The sequence below is a fragment of the Corylus avellana genome, chromosome 11, assembly GCF_965113065.1.
Source record: "Corylus avellana chromosome 11, dhCorAvel1.hap1.2, whole genome shotgun sequence".
In the NCBI taxonomy this organism is placed as follows: domain Eukaryota; kingdom Viridiplantae; phylum Streptophyta; class Magnoliopsida; order Fagales; family Betulaceae; genus Corylus; species Corylus avellana.
The window spans coordinates 4,725,963-4,743,124 of record NC_142500.1 but is presented as its reverse complement, the minus strand read 5'-3'; the positions used below and the strand labels follow the sequence as shown (position 1 = coordinate 4,743,124).

Sequence of the window (17,162 nt, the reverse complement as noted above, 5' to 3'; positions counted from 1 at the left end):
TCCTGCACAAATCCAGATTACAAGTTTGGCTCTTGATACTAATAGTTAGTTTCAGAATCAGACATAAATTCAGCAAACATAGAACAGACAATTAAGGGTTTAAGAGTCAATGATATGCTGTTCAACTCCAGAAAAATTTGTGAAAATAATCCAGGTATGACTAACAATTTCAACATATTAGTATACACAATGAATGTGAATACTGGAGTCTAATAATGGTTTCCACTGTCATAGTATAAAATACACAATCGGAATCAATTCGCAATGAAATATCAAATTATGGTGGTAGGTAAAGCTTTGTCTGAAGTCTAATACACAGTGTGCAATAATAGCATCTTATCTTAGAAACATCCCAGTGCCTAAGTGATCGAAGTGTGTGTATGACTTCGAATTCAAATGGGGGAAATAAGAACGGTCTTGTATAAATCACAATTGAATGGAAAATCAAAATGGCCATACATAGTAAACTGGCACCTTTAGATGCCATCACCACACTATAAATTCAACATTGCAACACGATTAAATCAGGTGCCAATAATGCAATAAAAAATCATCAGAATTAAATTATTGCATGAAAAAGACCTGATGAAGGGAGCTGATTCGAAGTGCCTGGTTGCTATTTCGTTTAGGAAGTGGAGCAACACCAATAGTGTCCAAGTGCTGTCATAGTAAAGAGAAAATTTACAGACACATGAGAGCAGGAATGAAAATCGAAACTGAAAACTACAATTGGCACAAAGAGCATGATCTAAAAAAGCTTCAAATGCTTAAAAGGGAGCACCATTCTTTACCTTTATGAAGAACTGATACTTTTTACCACTCAAGAGATCCATGGTAGGAGCAGAAGTAAGTGGATCCAAGCACAACTCATATAGAAGCTGCGAAACACAAAGAGTTTATATTTTCATTTTCTTTTATTTTTCATAAACACTTCAAATTTTACAAAAAGAAAATGGAAATCTTATATACACAAAACACTCCCAAAGAATTACAATTGAAAAGGGAATCAAAAAAATCTACAACAGAAACTGATTAAGCGGTGCAAAGTGCATGAGTCAACTCCAGTGATGAGCTCAAAAACATTGATTTCAACTCAAAAACGGTTAAAATTCTAAAGCAAAGTCAGAAAAATCCAAACAAACAACTGAAAAAATCAATATATGAAAAAGTTTCTCCAAGCTAGGACTTGTTTTCTACCAGAAACACCAGATCAAAAACCTTCTAACCTGAAATCCAAATTCATGAAGCAATGTATTCACATCAGGCTTTACAAGCTTGTCCAATATTTCAAGAATAACCTTCAAGCAACTGCAAATGACATAATAAATGCACATTTAGTTGCTAAAGTCGAGACAAACAAATACAACAGTGTTTAAGACAACTCATGATCATTAAAACCTGTAATGAAATTTTGGCTGTAAAACAGCCCGTTCAACAGGGGTGTCAAGATCAAACTTAAGTAGTAGATGCGTAATATTTGGAGCTGGCCGACTGACATTGTCAATTAGAAGCTGCAAAAATGTAGAGGATATACATGAAATTTGTCGAAAACAATAGCCATAGAATCGGGTGGGATGACCCTGACACAAACTACAAGTACTAACCTGCATTATAAGAACACCTGGATCATCACTACTACTCTCTATGATCTGACACTCTTCTGATCGTAATTCGAGGCATGCTGCATAATCCTCAATTAAACTGCTGGCAGCGTTGGATTTTAGAAGCAACTGTACCAGCCCAACCATGCGAGAACTATCACCCAAAACAACAACAACAATAAAGATTTTCAAAATACTTCCCACTAAACAAATATATGTTTAACCATTACCAAACCATGCAAAGCTACAGAATATTTTAGAATACAAGCTCTAAGCAGTACCGAACTCCCTGAACAACAAAAGATAACATAAAATAATATATGAGAAGGGGGATGCCTTAATAAACTCATGATTTTGATACAGCACTGTTGAATTTGTGGTTGAAACTCATATCTGACGTATTCCAACAAAGCTACAATTTGAGTATGATCTTGTGTGAGTATAACATCCAAAGGCTGCAAGGAAAAGGATCAACTAATGAGAACAGCACCAATGGAGCTTCACCATGTAATTTGAGAAAAAAATACCAAACAAATTCACCATGTAATTAGAGAGAAACATAGTACCATAAATAAAGTGTGATGCAGCCAAGATTACAACTACCTACTTTTGCTTAAGCACTTCTGCTTGGAGATGTATTGGCCCGTGCAACCCATTGAACTTTAGTACTATGAAGCAATAGCTCAAGGCTAGGTAGCATACTAAACTAACAACAGGGTTCAAACTTTAACTCTTTAAGAATGGGCCATAGTTTATGTATTTCTAAAGAGCGGTAAACCTGCACCAAAACTGCATATCAAAGTCCTAATATCAGGTATAATACTTTGACCTAAATTGCAAGATCAAGTATGCAAACTATAACTGAGTCTAAGGTGGGTGGTAACTACACGTGGTCTAATAATTGTGGTCCAAAATTGACTAGTTTCTCCTTTCCCTTGATTGGAAAGCCCAGCTTCCTGGTGTTCCTCAGAGGAGGCTCCATAGAGTTTTATCCTATCACTTTCCGCACTTGCTTGATTGTGGTGATGTTATGGGCAGAGGATACTTCAAGTTTGAGAATATGTGACTAAAATCTGAGGATTTGTGGAAAAGGTAAATTGGTGGTGGTCATCTTACAGTTTTCAAGGCTCCCCTAGTTTTGTCTTGGCTCGTAAACTAAAAGCCTTGAAACTTGACTTGAAAAAATGGAATGAGGGTTTTGGCAATGTCAAGAAGCAAAAAAAAGGTTTGTTTGGATGAACTCCGTGATCCTGTCCTTTTTGCAGAAGATAGACCCCTATCTGATGAGGAAAAGGCTAGAAAGGCTTAAATCATAGGTAACCTGGAGAGGACTACTTTTTTTGGAAGTGAGTAGGAGACTGAAATCTAGGGTTCTTTAGCAGAGGTAGGAAGAAAAGAACAAGGAAAAAAAATCACCAAGTGACCAATTCAAATAGTAGGAACAATACAATTGAATCTTTGGTGGTTGATGGCTCCGTTTCTTCAGATACTAGAGAAATAAGTGAGCATATCCTGTAGTTTTATACTTGCCTGTGTTCAAAACAATTCAATTGGCAGGCTAAACTGTTGATACCAAGGAGGCTTCATGGTTGGAAAGATCTTTCGAGGAAAATGAGGTATTTTAGGTGGTGAAAACTTTGAATGGCGACAAGGCTCCAAACTCTGATGATTTCTATTTGGCCTTCTTTCAGGCTTTTTGGGGAGGTTTTAAAGATGTCATGTATGTTTGTCATGAGTTTCATGCTCAGAGAAAGTTTGAAAGGAGCCACATCACCACTTTTATTGCCTTATTTCTAAGAAGGATGGAGCAGTAAATATTAAGGATTTTCGTCCTATAAGCCTTGTGGGAGGCATTTATAAAATTATCTCTAAAGTAGTAGCTAACAGGCCAGCTCTGCCTTAATCACCTCCTCCATAACAGCCAACATCCAGAAACTCGAAGCTTTACCCAGGAAAACAGGACACATATAATACCTACTCCTTTCAAATATACATAAAACAGGGATTCCTACTTCCATAGCAAACTCAAAAGATTTTGATTCAACGTAAAACCATTTGGACAGACTCATCGGAACACACCAAGCAGAAGAAAACAATGTGTAACCTTCACCGGAGAAGCAAACAACTATGCATACTGAATTGAAAAACTATCAGCAAGCACCACAGACAGTGACGAGGACATCATCCCAGTAAAGCAAGAGGCCACCCAAGACCTAAGAAGCTAAAGAACAAAGAGACAGGAAAGAACTAGCAGGACGCACCTGCACACGCTGCCACTAGGAAGAGGGAGAGGGAGAGAGGGAGAATTAAAACTTCAAACTTCATGCATAATATATTTTCAATTTATTATTCTAGCACTAACACCCTTTTGTCCACTATTTTTTTTGTTTTCCCCACATATGTAGACCATCAAATTTAGTGAGCCTATTCCCTATATTTCTCCCACCTGACCACTCATTGCAAACATTTCTGTAACAGAAAAACTTTGTTACTTTTAAATATATACAACCTTATTATGTCATGTACTTCCTATACTCAATTATGCAGCTTGATAATAATATATAGGAGACAGAGCTAAGATCATTGAGTGCTAAAATTATCACTACAGATGACAATCATATGAAACCACCCTTTAGCATCCAAGGATTTAAACATACTAAGTTTCAGAAATTAATCCATTATTCTGCAACAACAACTTATGAAGATACTCCAAATATGAAAATATGCAAGCCTATACCAGATGATTAAGCTTTACCCTTCCTTACCATAGGTCATTAGCAAAATTAACTACTAAGAGAATATGCAGTTTGACCAGCTTGGCTAGGGGGAAGTCAAAACACAATGAATCCTAGCCACTGAGAAGAAGCTAAGCAAACTTTCAGCAGTTAGAAAATATTTACCTGGTATAGAGGGCGCAAGAAATCAGAAAGAAATAAATCCTTCTCCAAGACAAGGATTATAATTTCCAAGGAAAGTTGCACAGCCTTCTCTAAGAGTTGCCCATATACTTGACTAGTCCGTTCAGTGATGACGGAATCAACTCCTGGCAGAAGAATGCCCATGATGTTCCGGAAAACAGTTTTTCCACTCATGAAATCCTACATGAAGTATATACATGCGCATATAATTTCATTAAAATTGTACAATGAAATGTACAACATAAAAAAAATTGATAAAGTAATTCAAATTAGAGAACAGGTTCAACATACAAACATCGTGTTATAAAAGGAAACCAAAGTATCTATGTATTTGCTTGTATGAGATAAAACATAAAGATAGGATCCATGAGGCGTATAATGCCATGAAATTATACATCATATACACCATAAATGTTACTCCTAAGGCTGAGGGGTCAGTTTTCTGTCCCTACTGACGGCCGGCGATAGCCATTTTCCTATCGACCAACAGCTTTGGTTGGCTACCGAACTGCACCAACCCCGACAGGATTGATCCGTAATCAGGATTTTGCCACCTGTTGAAGATACCCCTCTACTCCTAGTTCTAGCTCAAGCTCAGCCTGAATAAGAGGACCAAACCCATCAACGTCACCAGCCCCAATGAGCTCCCCTCAGTAGAGGCGATCACCCTCAGCCAGAAAGCAGATTGAGGGATGAACAGATCTTTTGCCTCCGCCATTACACGTGATGAATCCGAAGCCCTACACCACAGAGAAATGTCGAAAGTCGCAGGGCTTTCATATCCTCTCATTACCAAATTTGAATTCTCTCACTATACTTTATTCAGGATTTCCTTTTTCTTTTTCTTTTTCTTTGTCCTTGAGCAAGAAAAAAAAATCTCTATACAGTGGAATTCTCCTCTCTTAATCATGTATATAGACTGCAAGAAAAAATGTTTCGGATTTGCAAAACCTGATCCTTTTCATCAAGCTCACCTGGTCATGATTTTATAATATATTATATATTTTTTTATTAGTAGCAGGGGTAAAGCTAATAAATCTCAACATTTTCAAAAACTTTTAGCCAACCCAAAAGGATTGAGCAATTCCGGTAGAGGCAACTGGCTCTAGTGTCATTGTAAATTCACCTTTGTCTGACTTTTTTCCCACTACATAATCAATTATTGTTCTTAAAATTCCGATCTTATGCAATGACTCTTTTGCACATCGTAGATAGAAAGTAATGAGGAAGTACTTTTTAAAATTAAACAGACATTAAAGACTTAACTTGCTCAGGAAAAAATTAATGAATATTCATCAAGAAAAAGTGGACAACCAATGCTTTCTTTGACTTTTGGAGTTAAGGACAAAAATGATCTCTTTCTTTCTTTTCTTTTTTGGTGGTCTCCATGAAACCCAATGCCTCTCATTCTCTCTCTCTTCCATGGCGACTGCCAACCTCTCAACAATTTGCAATGATCCCCATGGCTATCTCACATTGATGACCATCATTAAAGGACTCAAGCAAAGCTTCATACCTCAACACCTTCAACTCCACCACCTCAAGAACTCTAAGACCACTCTTTCTTCCAGCAAATGACATCACTGATCGACATCTCCTCCAGTAAGTGAGGGGGAAGAAAGGTGAGAAGGGAGAGCTGCGATTAAGGCAGGGGTAGGGCTGAGGGGTGTGATCTCAAATAATTCCTGAAAGGGCATGTAAACACTTAAAAAATATCCATTTACATAATAATCAAGTGATCAGGTTTATCGACCCTTAAAATCCAACCCGACCCAACAAGGTTCGTACTGCCAACACCTACCTCCGACTAATGGGGGGACCCTTTGGAAACCAACCAAACCTGGTTGTTTCTGGTCAGTAGGGTCAGATCAGTTGCTTTGCGGCAACCCGAATGCTCAGCCATAGTTACATCCTCCGTCCCAATATATCTTAGTTTGAAGTAGCATGACTATCAATAGAAAGGTAAACTTATACTGATCTTCCTAAAATGCCTCCTATTTTGTAAATTAATTAGAATAATGAAGTTGATTAAGGAATAAAAAATTGTAAGTAGAATGAAGTCCAAAACTTATATGCCAACATATAATCAAACTCCACAACATAAGTTTATCAGAAGTTCAAGAAAAAAAAATCAGGAAAGTGCTGCTTGAAATTCTATCTGTAGTGTCAACAACCAAACAAAAGATAATAAGCACATACTTTAAGCAACTCCAAAACAGGAAGCTGCATCTGTAGTGGAGATTGCTGTGTTGATGTTGAAAACTGTGATAGGTCCGCAACACTGTCGATGTCCTCATCTTTGATGTCGTACATGCTCAAGATCCTGCATTGTAAGTGAGCTTGATATTCAAATCTCTCTACCTTCTACTGTAACTCCAAGATCATACTCCATGAAGTCCAAAATTTTAATGCCGATAATCAATCAAAATAAATTCTCCACATTGAACACCAGGACAGGACTTAAATACAGCTCAGATATGTCAATCATGAATACAAAAAATAGGGTTAATGATTAATGAATATTTAAAAACAAAAAGGCATAAAAAATAAAAAAAATAAAAAAAAAAAAAAAAAAAAAATGCGACTAGCACATAAGATACGTGGAAGTCCCAAATCAAAGGCAAACAATTCAAAATTGGAATTGTAGGAGTAGGATATACTCACATATGGAAATGCTGAAGGCAAGCAACAACCAATTGCCATTTCTCGCAAGGATCTGCATAGGCTCTTTGAGGAAATGGCCCAAAAACGTGATCATATATGAACCTAAAGATGCCGATGAATCTACCAGAGAGAGAGAGAAGAACCCATCAATATTAGAGTGGATATGCTGGCAAAACAGGTTAGAATACAACAGAACTAAAAGGCAACCAACGATCAGTACCTACGCCCTCTATCACTGACATCTCTTTCTTCAGCAATAAGAACATTTAACAGGTTGAGGAAAGATATTGTTGAAGGATATTGTTCTCTCCTGGCTTCTATTTCGTTCAGCTCAAATTGCATATCATAAACCTGTAAAAATCACAAATTACAAGATCATTATAACAATAGAAACATCACATTTTCATTGTAAAATAGTTAAAATATCTATGCAGTAGATGTACTTCCAAGTGGCTAGCTAAGGCACAAAGCAAATACCATCTGAAAAATAATAATTGTCACATGTAAAAGATTAAGGATTGTAACAAGAGAAAGATGTTTCTGAAGTAAATAAACTGTCCTTTAAGTATAATCTCTCGGTTTCTTGTTCCAAATAAAACTACTTGGTTTTATCATGGTCAAGCTGCTATAAACTTTAACAACAATTAACGCCTTTCAACCGACTAACCTGTGTTGACATCGACTGTGCACTGCTCCCAACAACTACTGGTAGATCATACTGCTCAAGATAGCTCCAAATAGTATCTTTTAGGACTGGAGAGATACGAACAAACGTAGCAATTGCATTCCGCAAAGCACCCTGTTATAGCAAGCGAAATACTGAGTCAAACGCAGTGCAGAAAAATTCACATGCAGCTTTGAAGCTCCAACAGAGACAAAGAAGCTGCAAATGATATACTAGGACTAGGATATGCTTCAATAAAGCAGCATAAAATCACTGTCAACCTTCAGATATGGAGGCACATTTTCATAACCAAGCAGCTTGAATAATGGTTCAATATCAGCAAACCAGTTCTTCCTTTCAATGGGGTTCCCATTCTCCATAACCTATGCCAAAAGCCATGTCAACATCAAAACCCGGTTATTCCATTCAATCGGAAGGGAGAAGATAAAGGTAATGTATATATCATCAAGTCGATGAGTGAAAATTTGAATACCTAACCAAAGAGAGTACAAATTGGTGGTTATTACGAGAGAAGCAACAATAAATTTAAACAAACTAAAAACAGTTTCGGTCACCCCCAAAACCTCCTCACCAAATCCCCGTCCCGGCAAGGCAAAAGGAGAAGAAAAAGGAATACATCCCTCAATGTCAATGAAGACCCCCAAAACGTTCGCAATATCCGATCTATCTGATACATATAGTTAACAATTTTTAAGAAACCTTTACAGCTTAAATTCTTCATTACTGATTTATCCTTCCACTGCTTTTCTCTGCAAATAACGTTTATCAAGCTATATATTGTAAGCTAATACATTTGACCCCAGCGATGATATTTGTTGACTGATAAGAAAATAACAAGTAATTGATTTAACATGTATTTATCTCATAGGAAAGTACCAAAAGGAAGGCAAGCATGCAGCCTATGTAAGAAGAAAGTTAATAAAAACCATGGGACTCTAAGGTGGCATTTGGTTTAGGGTATCCAATATAGTCCCCCCAGCATCGAGACTCTTGGAATGTGATGTTTGAGAGTTTGAATGCTTGGGAATGTATCATGCTCACATTAGTTTGACTAAAAATATGATAATATTCCCCGGAATGAGAGATTCCCATGCTTGGCTTATTCCAAGGAATACGTTTTCCATAACAACCTTGCACACGATCCACTTTCCCATGGTGGCCCTGCAGGTTATACTAATTATTTTATGTATATATTTGACCTTAAAATATATTAAGAAGACACTCACATATGATGGTGCTTAATTTTTAGTCAATTATGAAAAGCTTACCTGTCAAATACAAATAATCAATGAAAGTCACCATATTAAATAAATAAATATATTTTTTATTATTACTTTAAATGTTGTACGAGAATTCTAATTTATTCCTCAAAAATTAATAACAATTAGCCAATCAAGTAACTTGTCCTTCCATAAAATTAGGGTTGTAATCAAGCCGAGCCAATTATTGAATGTTCAAGCTCGATTCGTTTTTTTTTTTTTTTCGAACATGAACCGAGCTCGAGCTTATTATTGAGTTCGATAATCTGTTCAAACTCTATTCATTTATTTTTCGAACAAGCTCGAGTTTGTTCATGATCTACTCAATTAACTTATTCATTCCATATAATAAGTAATGTTGTGATTGATTTTTTTTTTTTTTTTTGAAAATTCATGCTAATTATTAGTTATTTAATTATGGCTAAGATTTATTATTTGAGTAATTAGAGAAATTAACTCAAATCTTAAACAAACTAATCCCAAGTTTATATGTTTATCTTATAGTAAATATATACATTCATTACACACACACAAATGCACATATATCAAAATCAAAACTCATATTACAATAATTCAAGTTATATTTATTACATTATGAAGAAAATTCTTTTTTTATCTTTTTAAATATTTAACATGTTCTCGTTACAAATTAAAAATAATATTATAAAAAAAATAATAATAATTATAATAAAAAACAAAGTTATATGAGCTTATACGGGTTCAGCTCGTTTATTAACTAAATGAATCGAGCTCGAGCATGTCCACTAGCAGCTCTTTTCATTTACAACTCTCATAAAACTGACACTTTTTCCAATTGGTGTTCGTCATTTATATTTTTTTGTTCTCTTTTTTAGATTTACTCTACCAACGTTTCTTGGTGATAAATTCTTCCTTTTGAAATGATTATGGTTTCTCAAATTTTGTAAAATCTTTTCATTTTTTTTGTTCAAATTATCATTTTCTTATTTTAATAATTTAATTTAATTATTGAACTAGCTTTTTCAGCAATAAATATTGTTCAAATAGAACTTTGAAATAAAATGGAGGATAACTCTCTTACAGGTCTCTACATTAAGGAAATTATTGAACGGATATAATGATTGATCACTTTTATTTGCTAAAGGAAGTAAAATACAGTAAGCTTAATTGATTTTTTTCTTTTCTATTCCTTCATTTTATACATTGAACTTTAAAGTTGATTAGATAATTTTTACATGGGCTAGATGAGTTATATTATAATTTTTAAATATGAATTATGTCAAAAGAAAGTTTTTTTGAGAAGTAAATTATAGAATATATGTTTTATTTTTAGAAGAGTAGCATGTTCAGCCCCTAGATATAAATAACAGCTTTGGCACTGTTCATAAAGCTACAGGAAGCAGATTGCCAAGAAATCCAACTTTGTAAGACCATCTTGTCCAAGGAAATATACAAACAAATAAAAACAATTTACAGGCTGACAAAATTGTAAATGGAACAAGCAATAACCTTTTGAAGAACATTTAGGTATGCAACAAGTGCTTTTGCGTCCCCCTCCGGAAACTCTGGTAGCATCGCACCAGCAGTTTGAATGGACTGTTTAAACTTCTCATCATAGATTGATAAGCAATGAAACAATGTACTCCACCCAACAGAGCGGAATGCCTTCCCCTGAAGCAACTCAAAAACCTTTGAAGCTCCTTCTTGACTACAAGCCTAAGGTAACATCCAAATATGAAAATGAAATTACGTATAGCAAATTTTTGATGAAGAATGATTCAAGTATAAGATAATGAACAACACAGAAACATGTTTCACATACCAAGGTACTCAACATATTCAAGAAAGCCACAAGTGTTTGAAAATTTGTATGATCCTCTCCGGCAAAATTTACAAATGTCCACAAAACTTCATTGCCAGACAAGAGCTCTGGTTCCTTCTGATAACATTGTGCATTTAGAGGTCATTATAACTAACACAAGCATTAGAAGCAATGTAACAAAAAGATGCATAATAAAAAGGTAACTATCTAGCAAAACATTTAATTATAGACGGTTTGATGTCTGCAGCACATCCTAAAAGAATACTTTAAATTAAATAAGAGATCCAGATAACAAAATAAGATATTGCATAATAAACTAAGCACAAGAACTCCATCTCATTTCAATTGAAGATTTAGCAAAGGTGGGGCAGGGACCAAAAAGAAAAAAGAAAAGTTCTCCATCCGAGTTTGTTGGATCTCCATACCTCCAACTCTTCAAGTGGACAAAGCATTTCATGCTTTTAGATTCAATATGACCAAAATACCCCTTATTTTTTATTTATAAATGAAATAGTTTTTTAGTTTAAAAAGGCAAGGTTAAAACGGTAATGTCATCAAACAGTGATATTCTTCTAGAAAGTGAACAAAAATTTTGGAACATCCCAAAACAGAATAGAGGACTAACAAAATAGGACAGTGGGAGTACATTTTGCATCCATATAGCATTCACACCCCAACTAACAAGCTATGTTATTTGTTTGATCAATATAAAAAATAGATTTACTTAGCACAAGAAGTAACTCCAAACGTTGAATCATTAAACTTTTGTAGTTAAGGATCTTTGATATTCATTTAACGTTTTTATATGTTGCTATGATACATTAAACAAGATATTATATTACGGAAAATTCTAAGTGATTTAGTTCCAACTAACCTGATAGATTTCACTCACAAACTCTAAGAGAGAGACAAATGTTAAAGAGCCAGTTTCAACGGCTTGTTGAGAATTGAAGTTGCCATCATGCAAAAACTCATGTGAGCCAGCCATATGGTAATGACTAAGAATGCTCATAGCTTTCTCCTTAGATTCTTTCACCTGTGAAGTATACAAAACCATAAGTATAGGAAAACACACTTGATGACAGGAAAAAAAAAAGCAATGATAACTAGGGAGTTAAATACACACAAACAAGTGAGAGAGAGTGATGCAGCACCATGTGAATTATGACCCAGGCTAATTAGGTCCCAGGTTTGGGTCTGTTTCGTGAAAGACACTCTTTAGATCTTCTCAAATCTGCCTCCAGCAGCCAATAAATGATAATGAAGACATTCTTCCAATAAGCTGACATTTCTTCATTTTCAAACTAAAATATACAACAGGTTCTTCATTGTCTAACTACCATGCTCAGCAACACCCCCCCCCCCCCCCCCCCCAAAGAAAAAACCCCAAAGCAAAGTGTGGCTGTTGCAGGTTGGAATCCTAATGCCGAACTTAAAACCTTCTTCACTACATTAAACCAGCAATCTCTTCTCTGTTTTTTCTTCTTTTTTTTTTGATAAGTAAACATGCAATCTCTATTACATAATATTATTTATTAATTTAAGGTTTGGCCATCATCATCATCATTATCCAAAAGGTAGTTCAATCAGCAGAAGTTGGACATAGCGAGTTGGAATCTTTATTACATTATTAGGACGAACTGGCAAAGAGATAAGGTAAATTAGTGATGAAATCTGCTTTTTGGTAGAGTTATGACATTTTACCCACTCACTTTTCACTTTAGCAGAATGCCATATATTTAACAGGGAAAAGGGAGGGGGGGGAATAAGAAAAGTACATTTCAACTGACCTTGTCTCTGGCAAGTGGCTGAGACAAGAAGCAGGAAATTAGCTTGTGCAGATAACCGTTGTACACATAGATCATATCCTCATCATCGTTCTACACAAATTACAATAAACCAAAGCAGCAGCCTTAAAGATCAGACAATGAGAAACAAATAAAGAAGCTACAATCTTAAAAATGTAAGTAATTTCATATCAATTGACTTATAACACATGAAATAACAATCAAATCTTTATGAAGGGGAGGAAATATGAGATTGCAAATGGATGTAACATCTTAAAACAAACACACACCAAAAGAAAAAATTACAAAAATATAGTAAAGAAGACATGAAACCAGACCAAACAGAAAATCCCAAAGAAATTTAGCATAAGAACTAGTGCATGCATCTCAATAATCAAAGCTTCAAAATACATACTACATGCTAAGGGCGTGTTTGCACAGCATGTCAAATTCCACTATTTTCTAAAGAACACTTCAAGCCAAAACCCAATCAACAAAAGGGAGCACCAACAAAGAGCCAAGAGTTGTCACCACATTTCATGATATAATATATATTTCAGGCTCTTCTTGGATACAGCAGTCTTAAATTTTTAACATCTGCAAAGATGCCATCATTCTCTGCAGTAGCCCATTCCAATTGAAAATCTAGCACATAAAAACAGGGCAACTCAATTTCCATACACATAAATGCCCAATATAATTCATATCATCTGAAAACTGACTCAAAGAGATTCTTTCATTGACAGAAGAACAACAGGCAAATTATCTCGTATGGAATTTGAAAGATGTGCAAAACAAAATAAACTCAAAACAAAAGTAAACAAATGCAATTAAAATTTATTAAAACGCAAAAAAACACAACTGAAATACACAAGAAGTATACAAGAGAAACACCTCAACAGAAAAGAAAATATCAAGAAAACCATGAAAACAAGAAATATGGAACCAATCATATGTAGCCATCCAATGTTAAAGGGTTTTGAAGAAAAAGGCAATTAATTCCACCACAGTCTTTAAAACCTTGATCATTTATTTCTCTGCAGATACACCATATTAAGCAAGACGAAATCATCTTCCACATTGCCACGCTTTGAAGACTACCAAATTACCCTCTCCAACAAGCGAAGAGATCCACCACTCTCCAAGGCATGACCCACTCTGACCCAAAAAGACCGAAAATAGAGTTTCAAAAGACACTAGTTATCTCGTCATTGAGTAAAAGATAATCAATGGATCACCCACTCTTTTTGCATATGCAACAGCAATCTACCACTATGATATGTCACTTCCTTAAGTTATTCATAGTAAGGATCTTTTCTAAAGCAGCCAACCAAACAAGGAAGTCCACTTCTCAAAGTAGCCTTATTCCTCCAAAGGAAATGAATACAATTATGGGAAAATAAGACATTATAGAGCAATATGACATCAAACAACACTCTATTGGAATGGTCCAACAAAGCTTGTCATTGTCACCCCGTCCCAATCTAGTAGAATACAACATATTGAAGAACAAAGCAAAAAAATTCACCTCCCAGTCATGAGCCACTCCTGGAAGCATCCATAAAGAGAACAATATTGAATAACTTCGGAAAGACTACCTTAAGGGTTTGATCCCCACACCACACACCATGCTAAAATCTAATCTTGGAACCGTCAGCCAACTCAAATCTAGTATATACAAAAATAAAAATAAAAAAACTCTCCCCATCCAAAACCAACCCTATAAGACCCATTAACATCATTAGAACACCACCCACCCCTATGAACTGTCATATTTAGAATCCAATATCAATACCTACAGAGCCTCTCACATAAGCATAGCTCCATAACCACTTTCCTGAAAGAGATCAGTTGAACATAAGTAAATTTCGGACTTCCAAACGCCCCTTAGAAATTGGAGCTCGGTTGGCACTCTATCTTCTCAACGGACGACATAAATGCTTCATAGGTAGAGGAGAAACCCTACATCCCATAATACGAGCTAGGCCTTCTACATTATCGACACACAATCTTGCAAGACAATGTGTATCCACCTCAAGTTACCCCTGAATGAACTACTTTGCTTCCATCGCCGTGGGGCGACTGAAAAGATTCTAGAAAATTCTGCAGCTCAAGGGCGAAGCTTGACAAACCCCTACCACCCTTACCTACCAGTACGATCATAAAGGCCCTCCGATCAACACCTTCATATTCCGTGAAAACCAAAAATCGTCCAAATTTAATCAACCAGTGCTTGGCGATGAGGGCTTTAGAACCCACCCTAGAAGATTTCACAAACTCCTTCGAGCCCTTTGCTAGACATAGAGCCTCCATGGTGGCCAGCAACCAAATCACACTAACTTTGCCCAAGGAAACTATATGCACGAAACCCCTGTTTCTCTCATAAACCCTTAAGACCAAAACCCCCTCCTCAAACACAAACTCAAATGACTTAGATTCGATGAGGAACCAACTTGAAATGACCAAACGTTGAGGAACCATGTTAGGTTTGCGTGCAAGATCAATAATATTGACAAGTGAACATAATCATGAACGGGGGGAAGGGGGGGGGAGGTGCGGGGAGCAAACTTCATTAATATATTAGATAAACAATACACAAAAGAGCAGTAAGATCAAGCTACATATTGACAAGATGAACTAAGATGAAGAAAAAAGTTTTAAGACCTGAATTACAATTCAAATAATCTTTTAGTTCAAAATTGTAGAAACATGGAAACATAATCTATGATCAGTAGTTGAATCATGAATAAATGCATGTGAGGTTACCATACTTGGAAGAAAATAAAAATTTTGAATTTTTTTTTTTTTTAATTGACGGGGAACTTCAACAAGGCAGGGCCCTTCGGAACCACCCTTACAGAGTAAACCTCAAACCCGTGTACCACACCCTTGGAAGTTTCCCTACACGGATCAAGGCAAATCGCTGGATTTTACACCAAGGATGTGGCCCCAAAGGGGAGTTTGCACCTAGCAAGTCTCGAACTTGGAATCTATGGGGTGATACTCCCTAAGACCACAAGCCTCAACCACTAGGCCAACCCCTTGGGGTTAAAAATTTTGAAAAAATTGGGCAAGGAAAAAAGTGACTCCAAATAAACCTGGTAAGCCGCAGTTCGAAGAACTTTTTCCAGTAAAGACTGGAAAACATTGTTTGAGAAAATGACTTCCAAGCACGAATGAAGGTAACCCAGATCATTAGATGAAGCATTTGAAACAGACTCCCTCGCAGCAACTACATCTAGGATTAACATCAAATGTACAGCCCAAGCAAGTCTAATGCCATCAATAAAGCCCTCAACATTTGGATCATTTCCAACAGCCATCACCTAAGCACACAAGATAGATATCAATTTCAGAATCAGACGAAAGTTCATAAAAATTGAGTAGAAATAAATCACCAATATCGCTCATCTTACAATTTCATGAAATTCATGCCTAAAAGATGCATCACGGGAGAGAACAGATGCTTTATCAGGTGCTGCACTCAGGGCATCTGATACGAAAGCAATGACAAGAGAAAAAAGAAGACTAAATGTAATCTGCATAGACAGAAATTAGAGTATGTGAAAAACAGCACAAGCATTTAAAAGCAAAATAAAAATTAAACCAGAATACATCATGAATAAATACTTAAAATGCATGTTTGTTTTTGGGAGGATGGGGTGTTATTCTCTCTCTCCACTTGGGTTGAATTGGAGAGGTTTCTAGTTCAGGCCTACTATTGCTCAAGAAAGATCAAATGCATAAAATCTGCCATATCATTAAAGAAACAGCGATTCAAGGAGCACAAAGAGACATATGGCATACAAACAGATACTCTCTTGCCATTTAGGTCTCTTCCTTCTCACCCTTGCTATATGACGGTGCATTTAGAAATCAAAGACTTCTGCCACCATCATAACAGCCCTCCATTCTTAACAGGATCTCCGTACTCTCCCACTAGACGCCAATGATTTTCATATCCCTCTCGCCCAAACATTTATCTATTTCCACAATTCTACTAGCTCAGAAAAACTAGACGCCAATGATTTTCATATCCCTCTCAAGCCCTTCAACTCCACCCACCTCTTTGGCGTTCATTTAAAAATCAAAACCATGTACACCATCATCAAGAAATCGCACTCTCGTGGTAGCTTCAGATTTTGAGTAACAAGGTTTCCTACTTAGGATGAAAGTGAGGGTTCAAAAACATCAAGATAAAAATTTTGGATGCCATCTCTAAAGTCTGAAATAACGTTGGATAGAGTTTTCTGCTTGAACTTTTCTTCTCTTTTTCATTTATTGCCAAAAGCTCAGGTAACATGACAGTTTCCTTCTTGTGAATGATAAGGCAGATTTTATGATCTTTATTTTTGTAAAAGAATCCTAACCATGATGTGGATCCTCCCCAATTCACCCCCAACTTGAGAGGAACAAACAAGAAGCTAAAAATCGTTCAGTCCACATG

At 36.0% G+C, this 17,162-nt stretch overlaps 1 protein-coding gene across 3 annotated transcripts in view; it reads right to left on the bottom strand.

Annotated features, from left to right (window-relative positions):
* EMB3142 (nuclear pore complex protein (DUF3414)) overlaps positions 1 to 17,162 on the bottom strand; it is a 38,862-nt gene that overhangs the window by 12,478 nt on the left and 9,222 nt on the right. For all 3 annotated transcript variants that reach the window (XM_059575889.2, XM_059575887.2, XM_059575888.2), the window contains exons 8-25: positions 16,132 to 16,254; positions 15,814 to 16,041; positions 12,719 to 12,808; positions 11,803 to 11,964; positions 10,929 to 11,045; positions 10,616 to 10,822; positions 8,129 to 8,230; positions 7,851 to 7,982; positions 7,404 to 7,534; positions 7,184 to 7,303; positions 6,719 to 6,842; positions 4,502 to 4,699; positions 1,938 to 2,056; positions 1,605 to 1,755; positions 1,399 to 1,511; positions 1,227 to 1,308; positions 792 to 878; positions 583 to 660 (exon numbers count right to left, since the gene is read on the bottom strand). In XM_059575889.2, coding sequence (XP_059431872.2) covers positions 583 to 660; positions 792 to 878; positions 1,227 to 1,308; positions 1,399 to 1,511; positions 1,605 to 1,755; positions 1,938 to 2,056; positions 4,502 to 4,699; positions 6,719 to 6,842; positions 7,184 to 7,303; positions 7,404 to 7,534; positions 7,851 to 7,982; positions 8,129 to 8,230; positions 10,616 to 10,822; positions 10,929 to 11,045; positions 11,803 to 11,964; positions 12,719 to 12,808; positions 15,814 to 16,041; positions 16,132 to 16,254 — 2,364 coding nt within the window. The remainder of the gene's footprint in view (positions 1 to 582; positions 661 to 791; positions 879 to 1,226; positions 1,309 to 1,398; positions 1,512 to 1,604; positions 1,756 to 1,937; positions 2,057 to 4,501; positions 4,700 to 6,718; positions 6,843 to 7,183; positions 7,304 to 7,403; positions 7,535 to 7,850; positions 7,983 to 8,128; positions 8,231 to 10,615; positions 10,823 to 10,928; positions 11,046 to 11,802; positions 11,965 to 12,718; positions 12,809 to 15,813; positions 16,042 to 16,131; positions 16,255 to 17,162) is intronic.